At 54.9% G+C, this 18,476-nt stretch overlaps 1 protein-coding gene across 1 annotated transcript in view; it reads right to left on the reverse strand.

Annotated features, from left to right (window-relative positions):
* Positions 1 to 1,126: 1,126 nt before the first annotated feature.
* LOC102462066 (nuclear GTPase SLIP-GC-like) overlaps positions 1,127 to 18,476 on the reverse strand; it is a 55,540-nt gene continuing 38,190 nt past the window's right edge. The window contains exons 12-19 of the mRNA XM_089776966.1: positions 16,255 to 16,385; positions 15,120 to 15,281; positions 13,050 to 13,267; positions 12,210 to 12,330; positions 9,511 to 9,619; positions 8,448 to 8,584; positions 3,259 to 3,349; positions 1,127 to 1,340 (exon numbers count right to left, since the gene is read on the reverse strand). Coding sequence (XP_089633092.1) covers positions 1,282 to 1,340; positions 3,259 to 3,349; positions 8,448 to 8,584; positions 9,511 to 9,619; positions 12,210 to 12,330; positions 13,050 to 13,267; positions 15,120 to 15,281; positions 16,255 to 16,385 — 1,028 coding nt within the window. The 3' untranslated portion in view covers positions 1,127 to 1,281. The remainder of the gene's footprint in view (positions 1,341 to 3,258; positions 3,350 to 8,447; positions 8,585 to 9,510; positions 9,620 to 12,209; positions 12,331 to 13,049; positions 13,268 to 15,119; positions 15,282 to 16,254; positions 16,386 to 18,476) is intronic.

The raw sequence follows: 18,476 nt of genomic DNA on the forward strand, positions 1-18,476 counted from the left end.
AGGTTTAAAACTAATAAGCGAAAGTTCTTCTTCACACAGCGCATAGTCAACTTGTGGAACTCCTTGCCACAGGAGCTGTGAAGGCTAGAACTATAACAGAGTTTAAAGAGAAGTTAGATAAATCCATGGAGGTTGGGTCCATGGAGTGCTATTAGCCAGGGGGTAGGAATGGTGTCCCTGGCCTCTGTTTGTGAAAGGCTGGAGATGGATGGCATGAGACAAATCGCTTGGTCATTTTCTTCAGTCCATCCCCTCCGGAGTACCTGGTGCTGGCCACTGTCGGCAGACAGGCTACTGGGCTAGATGGACCTTTGGTCTGACCCAGTATGACCATTCTTATGTTCTAAGCTCAGGGCTCAGGGTCGGGGGTCTCACTGGAACAACTTGATTTTCATGCAAACCTGCTCCTGGATCTGCACGTGGCCTCTAGTGGCCAGGCTGTCAGCCATGCGGCCGTAGACGGCCGTGTTCCTGTGGCTAGTGTGGAGATCGTGGACGTTGGAGGCCTCCCCCCAAACCTCGATGAGGTCCATGATCTCCGCACTAGACCAGGCAGGCGCCCGCCTCTTGCAGCCCTGGGCAGGCTCCTGGGAGCCGCCAGCCTGGACCTGGGAAGAGGCGGAGGGCTGGGTGGCAGCGGGTGGCTTGCTTGTGCCGTGTCAGGTGCAGGGTCTGCTGGCTGGGTGCTGGCAGGCTTGCAACTGGCACAAGCACCGTTGCCAGACCGTGCCCCTTTAAGGGCTCCGGGGCCGGGAGGGGGGCAGAAAAGTTTCCCTGGTTTGGGCCAGAATGGCCACCAAGGCAACCTGGGAAGGGCTAGCCTCCAACTAGTTCGAATTAAGTGGCTACACAGCCCTTAATTCGAACTACTTAATTCGAACTAGGCTTAATCCTCGTAGAATGAGGTTTACCTAGTTCGAATTAGGCGCTCCGCTAGTTCGATATAAATTCGAACTAGTGGTTTGTATGTGTAGTGCCTATGAAAGTTAATTCAAACTAATGGCTGCTAGTTCGAATTAACTTTGTAGTGTAGACATACCCTAAGATTTGCTATAACACTTAAGGCACCGCATGACAGCACATTTCATCTGTATTTCCCGCTTCAATTAATTAATGCTACAATCACTGTATTTTAAATTCCCACTTTACTCATACTTCAGTGAGAGACATTGAAATAGCTCAATTAACACCCCCACAAAATGAAAGGAAAAAAAGTCTGTACAAAAGCTCACTAAAAGAAAGGTTTCATTAATGAGAATTGTCGTTGCCTCCTTTGAAAAGTCACATTTTTTTCAGCAGTTCAAGCAGCCGATTAATTTTTCTGTATTCCACGTTGAAGTCTGCAAAGAGAGCAGCAGGTTAGAACATGGTTAGCTGACTTTCTTCTGCAGAAGAATTGGCCATTTCCCTTTGGTACGCAGCAAGGAAAGGGTTCTAATCCTCCATCCAAACATAGGAACACAACGACCTCCGTTCTGTGTATTTCAGTGCTTTGTGGAGTGCCGCAGTGATACGTTCTCCTCAGACTGAGACTTTGTCAGAATGGACCCTCACGATAATCCAGTCTGCACTTCGGAGGCCTCTAACCCTCCCCCACCCATGTCTGTAGCAGGGTTATCACCTCTGAAGTCCTTAAATCTTGCTCTGAAGACTTCAACATGCAAAGAATCCCCCCTGTGCGTGAGTTCAACCCGGAGAGTGACGGGTCGGGGAACCCTTCCTAAAAATGACAAACGGTCAGCCCCTGAGCATTTGGATGAGACTCTTGCTTGCTGGGGTCCCTCTGGGCAACCACCACCGGGCAAATTTGAACCTAGGACCCCTGGGGCTTAGTGTAGGACTTTCCTGATTTTAAGAGGAATAAGGGATCTTCCGGAAAAGGCTTTGTTTTCTGAAAGGTTCCTGTCTAGACTGATGCTTTTTTCCGGCAAAGCCCCGAGCCGGAAAAAAGCGGCAGCCATGTTCATGCAAATGGAGCGGGGAAAATTTAAATTCCCGCTGCATTTGCAATTCCGACTTGGCTCATCTGCATCCCTTTTCCGGAAAAGGGTGCCAGTGTAGACACAGCCCTAGAGTGATAAAGCCAGCTGGCTCCCGGTTGGACTGTAGAGCTCCCTTCTTCTTATCTCTTGCCACTGCATGGGACAGTGACCCACCCCAGGCGTGTGGGTTACATCTGCACACAACTTCCACTCTTATGAATGTGTTTTCTCTGGAGTTCACCTTCTTTGGCACTCCCCTGGGGCTTTGCATCCAAAGAGCACAGAGTGCTTTGGAATAGTGGGGAAAATGTCCCCATTTTACAGATGGAGAAACTGAGGCACGGGGCAGTTCAGTGAATTCCCCAAGGCCACACAGAAGGAGGCAGCATAGCCAGCAAGAGAACAGATCACCTTAGGGTTAGGCATGGCCTTGGTACTAAGAAGAGGTGGGCATGTGCAGTGGGAATGCCAGGCAGGGGGAGGCGTTGCCTTCCCAAACCGCCAGCCTGGCCCTGCCCACAGTCCACCTCAGAACGCTGACTGTCAACGTACTGGGGGTGGAGTGTTGCTGCTCCCAAGTGCCCTCCCTCCCTGTGCTCTGGGGCTGGGGATGCTGGGGCTGTGCACTGCTCCATCTCCCCGTGGTGCTGGGGGCGTGTGGCTTGGTTCCTGTGGAGGTGGGGCCTAGACAAAGGGGGTGGGGTTAGGGGCTTGCCTCCCTCAGCCCTACCTTCACCTATAGAGGTAGGTGGGATTCCCAGCTCTGCCAGCATGCCTGTGAGCCATGGGCAGGTCATTTTACCACCCCAAAGTCAATGGAAACCCTCCCGAGTGGTTTAGCGGTATGGGTGGAGGTTGGGTAGCCCTTGGAGCGGCCAGGATGCAGGGAGCCATGCAGCCCCCCTGCTCCGTCGGCAGCCCCTCCACACTGGTTGCATGGTGTGCACCCGGGGTGCTCGTGGCACTGAGAAAACCCAGCACCTGCCCTCACAGGGGTCTTCTGCACTAGCCCCTTTCAGAAGGGCGGGAGGAGCTGCGGTGTCCAAAGCTCACCCCATCCGTCCCTTGCAGGGAGGAGGCCCCCGCTTCACCCTGACGCATCCTAAGCCCGTGGACGTCTCCCCACACGCACGGTTCTGCTCACGCTCCGAGATCACGTAAGGGCCTGGCTCAGCAGCCTGGGAAGACCTGGGCATGGGCCCCTTGTTGGACCCTTCCGCCCTGCCTGACCAAAGGTGGCTCCCGCCGCTGCAGACGGAGGTGATTTCGGTGTTACCTGGCAGCTCCTTGGTGAGTTCTTCCCAGTGGAACGGGGCGACTTTGAACATCATGGAGATGGCCTTCTGCAGCTGCATCTTGATCTTGTCCTGCGGTAAACACACAGCCCTGCCAGTGAGCACGGGGAGAGGGAGCTGGATCTGTGCCCCAGCTGCACTGCCTGTGACTTTCCACTCACAATCACACACACACACACCCTGCAATGTCATCAATGGGTCAAGGAGGGCCTTGTGTGACAGCTGGAGGGTAGCACGGGCGTGCTGGTTAGGACGGGCAGGAAGGAAAGAGCCCGCTGGACTTGTACAACCCAAGGGGAGTTGACGGCTCTGGCAGGTGGCTTGTAGGCAGAGCTCATTTCGTCTGGGTCACAGTACAAATGATGGCAGAGACGCCATTTTGACGGTGGCTTTCCAGAGGAGACCCCTGGCTTAAGCTGGACCCTCAGTCACACCTTGCATCAAGCGGTGACACACCGGCCTCCTGCTCCCGGCCCGAGGAAGAGCTCTGTGATGCCTGAAAGCCAACGGCAGAGATTCCCTCACCCGCCTTGCCTGCCCAGGGTCACTGGCAGCGGCACCAGCCCCCTTGGAAGAACTCCATTGCAGGCCACAGAGGTCCTGGGCTAGTTGGACGCTGCATCCGTAACAACAGGGAGCAACGTCCGACTGCTTGTTTGTGTCTTTCAGCGTCCTGCGTGCAAGTCCTTGGGGTTCCCCTGCAGGCGAGTCCACAGGGACCAGGGGCATGAAGCTTTCAGGAGCATGTGGAGAGGATGGTTCATCACACCGTGCCAGCTGTTAAACAACTGCTCGTTATTAATCTAGGTAAATGTCAGTCCCCTTAATGCAGGAGTCTCTGACTTTTCCTGGGAGGATCCTCTGAGCTGCAGTCTAGTCCAGTGTTTCTTAAACTGTGACACCGTGTGCTGCGAGGCAGTCGGAGGTGCGCCACGGAGAGCAACAGAATTCAAACTGGCCGCCCTTAAAGAGGCAGCTGACCTTTTTTCCCTCAATAACTTCCCCCTGATCCTTTCCCGCCCCCTCCCAGGAGCCCTTGGGAAAAAGGAGGGAAAATTGTTGCTGCTCTTCCAGGCTGTGCAGGGAGTGTCAGGGGAGGCTGCATTTGGGGAGAGGAGCCGGATTGCTGCTGAGGAGCCTTTTCCAGGCCAGGAGCTGTTGTGCTGGGGCTTGGCTCTAGCAGGCTGTTTGGGGCGGTTGATTGTCCCTGGCGGGGAGAGCCCCCAGCTGTGCCTGTGGCAGGGAAGGGCCTGCACAGGAGGTGACTGTGAGTAACTGGGGCTGTTTGGCAGAGCGCTGCCTGGGACGGAGCCCGGAAGACCGACTGACTCTGCCCAAAGAGAGCCAGAGTGAGCTCCCCAGGGACCAGAGCTGCTGGCATTGGGTGGGCCTGCTCCAGCAGCAGAGGGGTTTTCAGCTGGCTGCCCGCCTGGACTGACACACACAACCTGCCCAGGGCTGTCTCCACTCCAGCTGCAGCCCTTCGAGCGCCCCAGGCCAGCAGGTGAGTCCAGAGGAGGGTGGCAGCACATGCCAGAGACACGTCTCCTTTCTTCCTGGGCACTTCAATTGATTTTCTTCATGTTTAGTCTGCTCAACCCTGTTTGGTTACGTTGCTGAGCAGAGGTGGCTAATTCTAATTCAATCAATGAGAGGAGTGTTATTTACAATGGTTGCCTTGGAGTTAGACCCAGATTGTTACTGGAGTAAGTTGATTCCTGGAGGCTCCCCAGGCGCAGCATTCAGTGTGCACAGGGCCAGCCAGGTGGAGGCACCGGCACTGTATATTCCTTTAGGACCAAGGGACAGTGGCAAGGGGGTGGGTGGGGATTCCCGGCTATCCAATATCACCACTTGGCTACGCAGGATCCCTGTTAGTGTTAAAACCTCCAGGCACCCAGGGGAGCCTGGCCTGCTCCCGAGTGACCAGGGAGGGAAGAGGGGGCTACACAAAGCAGGTACACATTGCTAGAATATATATTTGCTGGTACCGTCAATATTGTTCCTAGCTACAGCCTTGGAGTTCCGTGCCATTTGCCATAGGGAACATAAGAACATCAGAGCAGCCATAACGGGTGAGACCAAAGGTCCATCTAGCCCAGTGTCCTGTCTGCTCACAGTGGCCAATGCCAGGTGTTCAAAGGGAGTGAACAGAAGAGAGAATCATCACGAGATCCCTCCTCTGTTGCCCATTTCCAGCTTTTGACAAACAGAGACCAAGGACACCATTCCTCCCCATCCTGGCTTATAAGTATTGAAGGATCCATCCTCCAGAATCTATCTAGCTCTTTTTTGAACCCTGTTAAATTCCTAGCCTTCACTGCATCTTCTGGCAAGGAGTTCCACAGGTTGACTGAGCTGAGTGAAGAAAAACTTCCTTTGGTTTGTTTTAAAATTGCTCCTGATTCATTTCATTTCATGTCCCCTCATTCTTGTGTTATGAGAACTTAAGAACGGCCAGACTGGGTCAGATTAAAGGTCCATCTAGCCCAGTGTCCTGTGATCTGACAGTGCTCAATGTCACATGTCCAGAGGGGATAAAACAGGATGGGTTTATTAGCGAGTCATCCATCCTCTGTCTACCACTCCCAGCTTGAGACATTCAGAAGATGAGGCTGCATCTCTGTCCATCTTGGCTAATAATCACTGATAGACCTATCCTCCACGAATTTGTCTAATTCTTTTGTGAAATCCCATTGTTGTTTTGGACTTTGCAACATCCCCTGGCAAGGAGTTCCACGGGTTGATGTGTGCTGCATGAAGAAAAACGTCCTTTGGTTTGTTTTAAACCTGCTGTCTATTAATTTCATTGGGTGACCCCTAGTTCTTTCATTATGTGAAGGAGGAAATAGCACTTCTATATTCATTTTCTACATGCCATTCATGATTGTATAGACGGAGAGCAAATCCCCTGGAGATCACTTTTCCAAGCTCAGATATCTGAGTCTTTGCAAGGGCTCCTCGTCCATATTCTTACTCATCTTTGTTGCCCTTCTCTGCTCCTTTCCAAATTGTAGTGTATCTTTGGGTATGTCTACACTACAAAGTTAATTCGAACTAACAGACGTTAGTTCAAACTAACTTTCATAGGCGCTACACACACGAACCGCTAGTTCGAACTTAATTCGAACTAGCGGAGCGCTTAATTCGAACTAGGTAAACCTCATTCCACGAGGACTAATGCCTAGTTCGAATTAAGGGCTATGTAGCCACTTAATTTGAATTAGTAGGAGGCTAGCCCTCCCCAGCTTGCCCTGGTGGCCACTCTGGCCAACACCAGGGAAACACTTCTGCCCCCCTCCTGGCCCCGGAGCCCTTAAAGGGGCACGGGCTGGCTACGGTGCCCGTGCCAGGTGCAAGCCTGCCAGCACCCGGCCAGCAGACCCTGCACCTGGCATGACACGAGCCCGCCACCCAGCCCTCCACCTCTTCCCGGGACCAGGCTGGCGGCTCCCGGGAGCCTGCCCAGGTCCGCAAGAGGCGGGTGCCCGCCTGGTCTAGTGCAGACATCTTGGACCTCATCCACGACCTCCGCACTAGGCACAGGAAAGTGGCCATCTAGGGCAGGAGAGCTGCCAGCCTGGCCACCCAGAAGCAGGTTTGCATGAAAATCAAGGTAGTCCACTGAGCCCCCCGACCCTGAGCCTTGAGCTTAGAATGGCCGTACTGGGTCAGACCAAAGGTCCATCTAGCCCAGTAGCCTGTCTGCCAACAGCGGCCAACCCTAGGGACCCTGGAGGGGATGGAGTGAAGACAGTGACCAAGCCATTTGTCTCGCGCCATCCATCTCCAGCATTCCACAAACAGAGGTCAGGGACACCATTTCTATCCCCTGGCTAATAACACTCCATGGACCCAACCTCCATGACTTTATCTCACTTCTCTGTAAACTCTGTTCTAGTTCTAGCCTTCACAGCCTCCTGCAGCAAGGAGTTCCACAGGTTGACTATTTGCTTTGTGAAGAACAAATTTCTGTTGTTAGTTTGAAGACTGCTACCTATTCATTTCATTTGGTGTCCTCTAGTCCTTCTATTATGGGAACTAATGAAGAACTTTTCTTTATGCACCCTCTCCACACCACTCATGCTTTTATAGACCTCTATTATATCCCCCCTCAGTCTCCTCTTTTCTAAGCTGAGAAGTCCCAGTCTCTTTAGCCTCTCTTCATATGGGACCTGTTCCAAACCCCTGATCATTTTAGTTGCCCTCCCCTCTCCCACCCTCTCTCTTCCCCTCTCCCACCTCCTTTTCCCAGTCTGCCTGAGTTTTGTTCAATAAAGAGAGTTTCTATTTTTGAACACACGTGTCCTTTATTTTGTACATGAGGAAGGGGGCTAGGGAGGGGTAAGTGGAAGGAGGTGAGGGAGGAATGGGGTACGAGCCCCCAATGGGGAGGACTGGGCTGGCTCTGCGGGCTCCTTAGGGTAGAAGCTCTCCTGAAGCCCCTCGATTGACCCCCCCCCCTCCGGATGGCAGCCTGTGGCAAGTGCAGCCGGGCTGATGGCCGAGTGCTGTGATGTGCCGAGTGTGGGCACTCAGGGCACTCCAAGCCAGGACTGCTTTGCAAGCGGGGCACCCCTGAGAACTGTCTGTCCGGGGTGGGGGTCGGGTCCCTTTAAGCACAGCCCTCGGCTAGCCTGAGACAGCAGCTCCACGCTCTAAGTCCTAATCTGATGCCCTGCCGGCACTGCTTCCGGCCAGCCTTAACCTTGGTTCAGGGTCACTCAGTGTGGACATTGTAGTTCGAATTAGCAAAACGCTAATTCGAACTAGTCTTTAAGTCTAGATGCGCTAATTCGAATTAGCTTAGTTCAAATTAACTAATTCGAACTACATTAGTTCGAATTAGTGCTGTAGTGTAGACGTACCCTTTGTGAGGCGAGCTGAGAGGGCTGCATGCAGTATTCTGGGTGGGGGCATTCCAAACTGTATGGAGGAACATTCGGTTTCAGGATTATTCTCTGTCCCTTTCCATCTGCACAGTTTGCCACCTGTTTACCCCCTTTTCCAGATGCTTTATGAATCTGTTGAACAGCCCTGATCTTTGGTCTAGTATCTGGCTGGGCAGCTTGCTCCGGGCCTCTCCTTCTTTGGACACTGTGCAGCTCCCAGACCCCACTCCCCACCCCCATCAGTACAGCCCCACAGAACAGGGGGACGTGCCTCTCACCTTCAGATCCTGGAGCTGCTTGTTCATCTTCTCTATTTCGTTATCAAACATCCTGTCCTTCGTCTCCCTCTCTATGTTTTCCTGGAGGATTTTCTTCATCCGCTGGAAGGATCCCGGGCCCTTGAGCTGAGCTGCAACTGTTGGAAAGACAGGAGCAGTCAGCGAGCTAAAGGCGCCGGGGAAGATTTGCAGTGGCAGCAGGAGGTGCTGGAGACAGGTTTACAGGAGGAAAACAACGGCAGTGTCAGCACCAAAGGGACATCCCCGCTGCTCTTCTAGGGAGAGCGACCTGAGTGGTGGAGAACAGAGCCGCCTGGCTGCCGCTGAGAATAACCCTCCCTCGTATCTCTCAGGGCAAATGGCCCCTCCATGCCTGTACGTGCTCCAGCCTGAGTGGGCTTCAGGTACTGCAGAGGTGCCAGTGAAATGCTGAGCAGGAATGGATTTGTGCCAGATCCCAGCCGCTCTTCCAAGACTGCCCCATCGATGACGACAATGACGTGTGGATTCATGTGAGAAAGTGGGTTTTACTAATGGCCAACCCGTTCCCAGAGACATGACAATGTCTCTCTAATTAGCCAGGCACACGGTAAGGCTGATGGTATCAAGGACTAAAGTTCCTTGACTCTAGCACCTTTTCCTTGTTGTTCTTGCGCTGTAACAAAAGCCAAAAAAACTCCACGGAGCTTTGATCAACAACTCAGAGCTGTTCACAGGCTCATGGGATCGCAGAAGGGCAGGGCTGGACGGGGACCTCAATAGATCATCTAGTCCAGCCCCCAGGACTATCTGACGCACAGACTCTAACGCCCCACCCCGGCTAGTTTAACTTGCTTCTCGTTGTCCCTCTCGGTGAAGCAGCACGTGAATTCCACCTTAGGTCCACCGATTCCTAAAACGTTTTCTTCTCCTGCAGCCTCCACCCTCAAGTTTCACCTGACATTCTTCCACTTTGGAGGATGAAGTTCAAATTCATCCTCACCCCCACCCCTCCCTCTTGGCCTGATGCCAGAGAACCAGCCCACACCAGGAAGCTTGGGGTCACCCAGCAGAAGGGTCCTACCTTCGTAGTGAGGGCGTAAGTGACTTTGGATGGACTGCACCAGGGAGGAGTAGATATCTATCTTCCTCTGAAGGATCTTCCTTTCCAGCAGGCTCAGGATGATGTTAGTCTGTGGGAATCAATTTAAAGCATTTGCCATTATCTCTGCTATCCCTGTTTGTGAAAATGAGCTAAAGAAATGGTTTGGGACACTGGTCAGGTGTTGGGACATTGCAGCTGATCACAGGGTGTGTCTGTGTGGGTGTGTGTGGTTCAACCCACAATTAAGGTGGACTACGCAGGTGTGAATTTTTAAGGCCAGAGTTTAGACACAAATGGTGAATTCAAACTGCCTCTGTGATCTCCACAATTCATTTTCCACCTTAAAGGCTGCCTGGTAGCTTCTAACTAACTTGGATTTCATATTCCTGGGCCTCATGCACTGAGCCCCAGAGTTCTAGCTGGAATCTGAAGATTGCCGACTTGTGGGTAGAAACTTGGAGTCTCTGCTGAGTTTTCTGCTTCTAGGACAGGAACCAGAGCCTAGAAACCTAATTTTAATGTTGAGAAATGTAAAGGCGTGCACACTGGAAAGAATAGTCCCCACTCTACATACAAAATGATGGGAACTAATTTGGCTAGAACCACTCAAGAGAGAGCTTGGAGTCACTGTGGATGGTTCACAGAAAATAGTCACTCCATGTGCAGCGTCCATCAAAAAAGCAAACTGAATGTTAAGAATCATTAAAAAAGGAACAGAGGATAAGAAAGAGAACATCTTACGGCCTCTGAATAAATCCATGGGATGCCTAAATCTTGAACACTGCGTACAAATGTGGTTGCCTCATCTCCAAAAAGATATCTTGGAATTGAAGAAGGTTCAGAAAAGGGCAACAAAAATGATGAGGGGTTTGGAATGGGTCCCATATGAAGAGAGATGTGATCGAGGTCTATGAAATCATGAGTGGTGTGGAGAAAGTGAATAAGGAAAAGTTATTTACTTGCTCCCATGACATAAGAACTAAGGGTCACCAAAGGAAATGAATAGGTAGTAGGTTTAAAACAAACCAAAGGAAGTTTTTCTTCACTCAGCGCACAGTCAACCTGTGGAATTCCTTGCCAGAGGATGTGGTGAAGGTCAGGACTTGAACAGGGTTCAAAAAAGAACTAGATAACTTCAGAGGTTAGGTCCATCAATGGCTATTCACCAGGATGGGCAGGGATGATGTCCCTGGCCTCTGTTTGGCAGAGGCTGGGAATGGGCAACAGGGGAGGGATCACGTGATGATTCCCTGTTCTGTTTGCTCCCACTGGGGTCCCTGGCATTGGCCACTGTGGGCAGACAGGACCCTGGGCCGGAAGGACCTTTGGTCTGACCCGTCTGGCTGTTCTGATGTTCTGATCTGCTCTGGTGCTTTCAAATAACTACACTCAGCAGCAACCTAAGGGAGCAGGTTCTCTGTCCAGCCACGGGGATGAGCACCCACGCTGGGGTGTCCTTTGGCATGCCTGGCTGCTTTCCAACGATACGATGCATTCAAGCTCTGCCCGTTGATGCTGACATGACACGTACCTGGCAGGGCTCTGGTGGAGAAGGGGCTGAGCAGCGTATCCGCCCCACACTGTGGGCCGGGATGATTTTCAGCTCTTGCTATTTATTTCATTGGTGGGCAGAGAAAGTCAAATTCTGCTTGGCTCACAGACTGGTCCAAGGCCTTCCCCTTGGGTGTGTCAAGGACACTGGGCTGGGGGGGTTGGCTGACATCCTTCCCTATAGGGCCCAGCCAACCCAGTCCGGGGGTCACTTTACAGCAGGAAGGGTGGGGTTTCTGGGGTCACCTTGCCTTGTGCTTTGGCTGTTCTTGGTCGCATAGGTGTGCGCATGGTGTGTGCCCAGGCACACCCTAATGTCTCAAAAAAAAGTGGCTTTGCGTTTTAATTGAATCGCATGATACCCTCTTTTAGTTTTCAAGTATGGATTGTTGTCTTATGCAATAAGCGCCGAATTGCGTAATATAGATGCTGTAGAAATGTATAGAAAGCCAGTGCTCACTCACAGCATGTCCTTTATGATTGAGTATTCAATAAATGTTTGCCTTTAAAAAAAAAAAATTCCCTGGGTGCACACCCTAATGAGATGTGCTGCGCTCACCTATGCTTGGTCGCTGGGGGGTCCCTAGGGGAACCGCTCCTGCTGGCGTCACTTTGAAAAGCCCATGGGTTGCTGTAAGTCACATCAGGGCCAAACCAGCCCTGGAGTCAACGCGGTTCCCCTACCCCGGGGCCCTGCACTAAACACAGCTCTGCTTGCCGGGTGATCGGCCCCACAGGGACACCAGGCAATACTCTGAACAGCTGACTCCAGGGGTGGTCTGGTGCTGGAAAAAAACAGTGGTGGCCAAGCACCCAGAGGCAGCCCCCCCATCCGCTCCACCGTCCCCCCTCCCTCGGCACCTTCTGCCTGCTGCCATCAGCTGTTCCCCAGCATGCCAGAGGCAGCAGGCGGCGGGGCAGTGCACGGGGCGGGAGGGATGCGCTCAGGAGCGGGGTGGAATGGGGCAGGAACAGGCAGTCGAGGACAGAGTGGGAGGGGGTAGAAAGCAAGGTGGGGGTGAGGCCTTTGGGGAAGTGAGAAGGTGGGGCAGGGCGTGGACAGAGCTGGACGACTCCTGCCCCAGGTGCGCTAGCTGGCGGTGCAGCGCCCTCCCCTCTTCACTTACCTCCTGAATTAAGAACTTGATCTTCCAGGTGTCACTGGTCACAGCCCTCGTCTGCCCGACGTCTCGGATCTTCGCCTGGACCGAGGTTCTGAACTTGTCCAGGCACGGCCTCAGCGAGGCGCTGGGGAAGAGCGAACAGCCGGAGTCAGCCCCGAGGCCGGCCCATCACTCCAGCTAGGAAGTTCGGCTTCTTGTGCTGACCCTGCCTGGCCTGGCTCCTGGGCCTACACAGGGCGCCAGGACCGGCCAGGGACATGAAGGAAGCTGTCGGCCCTGCCTTCCAAGCTGGCAGGCCCTGTGGTGTTACCTCACCAGGTCTAGCAGCCAGAACCTAAGGCCTGGGCCCCAGATGTGACCCCTGGCTTGCCTGAATCCAGCTCAGGAAGCTTGGGGCTCCCCTTCAGCATTGAGGAGCACACACCAGTGCTCCATGCCCACCCCCGGCTCTAGCTTGCTCCCTCCCGAAGTCTGGCGTGCAACGGGAAGGCGGGGAGTGTCTTTTTCCCTCCCAGCAGGGGCCACATCCATGAAGATTTGGGAGATTTTTTTGCCTCTCGCTTGTGTGCGGCTGATTTTGTGGTGGGTTAGCGGCCCCCCCACCCAAAAAAGTTTCCCCCCGCCTCCTCTGTGTGAGAACATGCTGTACTGCCAGGGCTGCTGGGTCACAGTGCGGACGTGTCCGCCACCCTGTGCACCGGGATTTTACCCCCCACAGAACCTCACGCCATAAACCAGCTGCCGTGGGTTAGGGAAGCCGGCGGGGGGAGGACTCCGCCAGACTAGGTTACCCGGAAGCGGCAGGAACTGGGGGTCATGCGGGAGAGGGGCAGACAGCCCTACCGCTGGGAGCTCGGTGTCCCTGCAGCCTGTGCAAGGCAGGGGTCGTCTCTCCTGAATATTTCTGCAAACACGGGGTTGATTGCATCATAGATGGGCTGAGCCAGGGCGGTGTTGAGGTCCAGGTAGCCGAAGGTGGGGGACATGTACACCCCGTTCTTCTGGCACAAGGCTTTCAGGGTCCTGTGGAAACCTTGGTTGCTGTTCCGGTTGGTGTTGCGCTGGACAATTGGAAACACAGTCGCAGCGCAGTGAGTACGGGGGATACGACTGACACTTTGTAGTACTGTAGGCCCCTGCGTGCTGGGAGCCGCCCTGTGACACAGCCCCGCAGACCTACTGCACCCTCCCTCTGGAAGCAGCCCTGTGGGATGAGCAGAGCAGTAAAGGCAGGTCGTCCAGGCCAGTGCAGAGAGGCCTTTCCAGAGGAACCATCTTGGAAACCATAGCAACGTGTCCCTGAAGGGCTAGCGACAGCCAATCAGAGCCCAGCAGATTCATATAAAAGGAGCTGCAAGGGCTGAGCAGGTGGGTGCCCGGCTAGGCAGAGAGGAGAGAAGAAGGGAGCTGCTCTGGCTCAGGACCTCGACAAGTAGCCGGAGTCCACAGGGGGCTGAACCCACTGAGATTGTAAAGAAGAGTCTGAGGAACGTGATGGCGGTACGCTAGGCAGGGGGAGGTGTTGCCTTCTCAAACCGCCAGCCTGGCCCCACCCATTCTCCAGCCCCAGAATGCTGACTGTAGGCATACGGGGGGCTGAGGGGGGTAGAGTGGTGCTGCCCCCAAGCACCCACCCTCCTGTGCTCCAGGAAAGTGATTTGTTGTGCGCACTGTCACACGGACACCTTCTAGCTGATTGTTTGTAGTAGACACAAAAGGGGGAGAGTCTGGATAAGCCGCGGTCCCATCTAAACACTTTCATTTAAAGGTCTCCACAGGGTGCCACAAGCAGCTGACCAGGGCCAACGACAGCAGGACACACCTGGGGCTAGTTAGCTAGATTGCTCCTTCAGGCAAGTCACTCGCACCTGCAGCCCAGTAAGGCCAGTGGAGTTGCTTTAAAAGGGGTCCCCCAGGCAAGGGACACGGAAGATGAAGTGTGACGGACCGGAAGGAGAAAGGGAGGAACAAGAGGCCATGTGGGAGCTGAGAGCTGGTTAACAGGCACCAGAGGGAGACACTTTGGAGGGGTTGTTTGGGGGAGTGGCCCAGGGAAAAGCTGCCAGGTCACAAGGGAAAACAACCTTGCCTGCTGCTGTTGTAGGGTCCCTGGGCTGGAACCTGGAGTATTGAGTGGGCCTGGGTTCCCCCCAAGCCTTCCTTCCCCCTACTCTCCCCCTGCCAACACAGAGCCAGGAAGGGAGGTCAGGCTTCTCAAGGGGTTTTACCCCCAAACCACGGACTAGCCTGTGAGGAGCATGGCTCACTGAGCCGTGGGCTCTGCCTTCTGTAAAGAGAACGGGGTCGTGTATAGGACCACAGCGAGTCTCTGAGGCTAATACCATCCGCCAGCAGCATGAGACCAGGGGCACGGCTGGCACTTTGCCAGATGGGGCTGTCAGAAAACAAATATTTGTTTCCTTTTAAATAAGGAGTGAACTGCAGTTGGCCAGGGAGAGGGTTCATTTTCAGGGGGGTTTGTTGATTTTCTAAGCTGAGGAGTTGCGCTGCCCAAGAGCTCAGTCTGCTGCCCAGGAGGGTAGGGAAGGAACCGAAGGTGCCGCGCTGGCAGTCAGCAGATGCCAACTGCAGCATGAGACGGCTACTGCTCGTGCACGGCGCAGCCAGGCGCTGCTCGCGGAAATCTCCGATCGCTGGCACGAGGACCCACCGACTCCTAGAGTGGGGCGCCCACTGGGCACCGCTGGAAGAAGGTGCTGCTCTCTGCAAGCGGCTTGTATCCAACAAAATTGAATTCCCCCTCTCAACACCCACTGCCAATGAGCCCGTTTAGGGCATTCCTGCCCAGGCCCCAAGGCACGTCTCCACCGTTCTTCAGTCACAGAGATGCCATGGCGGAGGCAGCTGGTGGCCACAGAACGGAAGCTGCCCACGTGGGCTCAGTGGACTCACCGAAATGAGCTGCGGGAGCACTTCAGCATGACAGAACTTTGCTTCCTCCAGGCCTCTGTGAAGGAGCTGCTCCAGCTGGGCAAAACACTTCTCAATCTCCTTCTCCAGAGCCTCGATCTTGCCCTCCATGAAGCTTTCCAGCTCTCTCTGCTGGTAGAGATCCTGCAACAGCAGAAGGGCAGAGGCCACGTCACTGCGCTGCTGAGGCAGGAGGCAAAATGAAGGGGCCTGTCCAGATTTCTGCTCTCTAGATCCTGCCGCGCGGGCCTGGCTTCGGACAGCCCCTGCCTGGCAGGCACCTGAGGAGCACAATGCGCTGGAAGAGGGGGTCACCCGTCCAGCCAGGGGCGTCCTGCGTTGGTACGGAGCCAAAGCCCTCGAGTGCGACGTGGCACTGGAGGCTGCTGCAAGGGGAGAGGTCAGGGCTTGGGCAGTGGGTGAAGGTAGGGCTGGGTGAGGCAAGCCCCCAGCCCCACCCCTTCTGTCAAGGCCTTGCCCCCCCATGGGAGCCAAGCTGCCTCCCCACCTCTCCCCATCGCCACTAGGAAGCTGGGCGGTGTCTGGCGCTAGCCTCCCCAGAGCACTGGGAACTGGTGTGTGGGGCGAGGGGCGAAACACTCTGTCCCCAGAGTGTGGCCAGAGCTTGGATGGCAGTTTGGGAAGGCAACACCTTGCCCTGCCCAGCGTACCCACCACCCGCAGTGGAAGGGTTGGTGGGGAAGTGACAGCAGGGCAACTGGCTAAGCTCCAGCATTTGGCTGCTTTTGCAGAGACAGTCCATGGTGGTCTAAAACAAAGCCCCCTTCTCTAATTGGAACTCCAGAACCATCCCTATTAACCGTCAGCAGTCCGGGGTCTATGGCACACAGCTGAACAGCTCCAGCTCCGCCCACCGGGGCAGTGATGCATTTACATGCTGGCCAGCTCATTCCTAGCTTTTCGGAGCCCAGTCTTTGCATTTGTTCCCTGTTAGGACCTGGAGAGCGGGCAGCCTGACTCCAAGGCCCAGGGTTGGGAGAGGCAATGGAGAGAAGGCGCAGGGAAGCGGCTGCGGTGTGAGGAGAGGGTAATATCCCCTGCAGCAGGCAGATCAGAACATCCCCTTCCTCTCTCCCCCCGGCCGTTCTAGCCATACCATCGCCTCTTTGGTAAAGTTGTTCTGGGCCAGCAGGACAGCGCTGTGAACGTCAGACATATAACCCTCCAGCTGCTTCTTCTTCTCCTTGTGGTAGACAGTCCTGACACGCGCTCTCAGCTTGGGGATCTCTGGAAGGGCACAGAGAGGCAGAGGTGAGCCGGGCCGCCAGCCCAGTGGGGGACAGCAGGGCGAAGGGTGTGGGGCTGTGCGAAGCTTCGTGCCCTGCGCGGTGCAGCAAGGGCGACCGGACCCCCAACGGGGACGCAGCGCGGTCGACGGCCTCGCTACCACCTCTGGGAGCAGCAAAAGAACAACGGGTCAGAGTGCTGGGGGAACCTCCCAGGTCAGGGGTCACCAAGCAGTCGGTCGGGATCTACCGGTAGATCCTGGAGCCTCGGACAGGGAATCCTGACCGATTTGGCCAAGAGGCTGTTATCAAGTGCAGCACCCTGCCCTGCCCCTCCCACTGCTGGGCACCTCCTGCCCTCTGCCTTAGAGCTGCCCCCTCGGGAGCCTCCTGCTTTCTGGGCAGGGCAGGGCAGGGCAGGGAGAGGAGGGGCTGTTGTCAAGGTGCCCCCTCCCACCCTGTATCTCTCTCCACCGAGCAGAGAGGGGGCACAGCAGGACATGGGAGGGAGTTTGCTGGCTGCTTTTGGGAGTGGGGCAGGGGCCTGCCTTAACCCCACTGCACCACCACCCAGGAGCCACCTGAGATAAGCAGGGCCCAGTCAGAGCCCACATCCTGAAACCCCTCCCCAGGAATGAACCCCTCCTGCACCCCAAACCCCTGCCCCAGCCCTGAGCACCCCTCCCAGAGCCTGCACCTAGGACCCCTCCAGCACCCCAACTGCCTGCCCCGAGCTCAGCTGCAAATCCCTTAATCCCAGACCGGAGCTTGCACCCCAGCCCTCTGCCCCTGCTTAGTGAAAGGGAGGGAGGGGGAGTGAGCCGGGGCGGGGCCTCACAGAAGGAGGCGGGGCCAGGGTATTTGGGTGTGAGGTAGATCTTGGATTGCACTGAAATTCAAAAAGTGATCTCGTGCTTACAATGGTTGGATGTCGCTGGGCCAGAGGGTCCCGGAGGCAGAGGTGGGAGCCAGCGGAGAGAAGTGGGGGACTGAGGAGCCCTGTCTTGGCCCAACAGCAGCTGAGGAACCCTGGCCCTGGCCAAGGAACCCCAGCATCAGGGGGCCAGGCAGTCAGGAAGTCCTGGCCTGAGCCAGCGAACCCCTGGCTGCAGCTGGGCTGCTGATGCCAGGAAATCTGGGAAACCCTTTTTGGCAGCAGGGCTGGGGTGACCTGATAACCCAACCCCCACTGAAGTGGGGCTGGCGGAGGCAGGTGGCCCCAGGGGGAAACCTCAGGAAATGCCCAGTGGTGGTAGAGCCACCAGGTGGTCCCAGCTAGAAACCCTGGGGGCCACTGGGGCAGTAGGTTGGCAACAGGATGTGAAGCCGGGCCAGGCCAGCATTAGCGGGCCCAGGTGATGTCGTGGTCGGTGTCTGCTAGAGACCAGATCAGGTGGGTGAGGCAGGTGAGGCTTTCTTCAGACAACTAAGAAAAGCTTCTACATCGCAGGCCCTGGTTTTCAGGGGTCTTTAATCCCTCTGACATCTATTGGGAAACTGATACAGCAGGACACAGACAATGCAGGAAGGTTTTGGAGAATGTTGGGGATCAGCACATTAACAAGAAGATAAGGAACCGACCAGGGGCCGTGCGCAGCTTGACCTGCTGCTCACAAACAGGGAGGAACTAGTAGGGAAGTAGAGGTGGGTGGCAACCTAGCAGCAGTGACCACAAGATGGTAGATTTCAGGATCCTGACCAAAGGAAGAAAGAGGAGCAGCAACATACACATCCTGGACTTCAGAAAAGCAGCCTTTGGCTCACTCAGAGAACAGGATCTCCTGGGATGTAACATGAGGGGGAAAGGCATCCAGGAGAGTTGGCTAGATGTTAAAGCCTTATTGAAGATGCAGAAACAAACCATCCCGATGCCCAGTAAGTAAAGCAAATATGGTAGGGGACCAGCTTGGCTTACGGGGAAATCCTTGGTGAGCTTAAACACAAAAAGGAAACTTATAAGAAGTGGAAACTTGGACAGATGACCAGGGAGGAGTATAAATATATTGCTTGGGAATGCAGGGGAGTTATCAAGGAGGTGAAAGCACAATTGGAATTTCAGGTAGCAAGGGATGTGACGGGAAACAAGAAAGGT

The sequence above is a fragment of the Pelodiscus sinensis genome, chromosome 3 (assembly GCF_052426305.1).
Source record: "Pelodiscus sinensis isolate ZL-2025 chromosome 3, ASM5242630v1, whole genome shotgun sequence".
Classification (NCBI taxonomy): Eukaryota; Metazoa; Chordata; order Testudines; family Trionychidae; genus Pelodiscus; species Pelodiscus sinensis.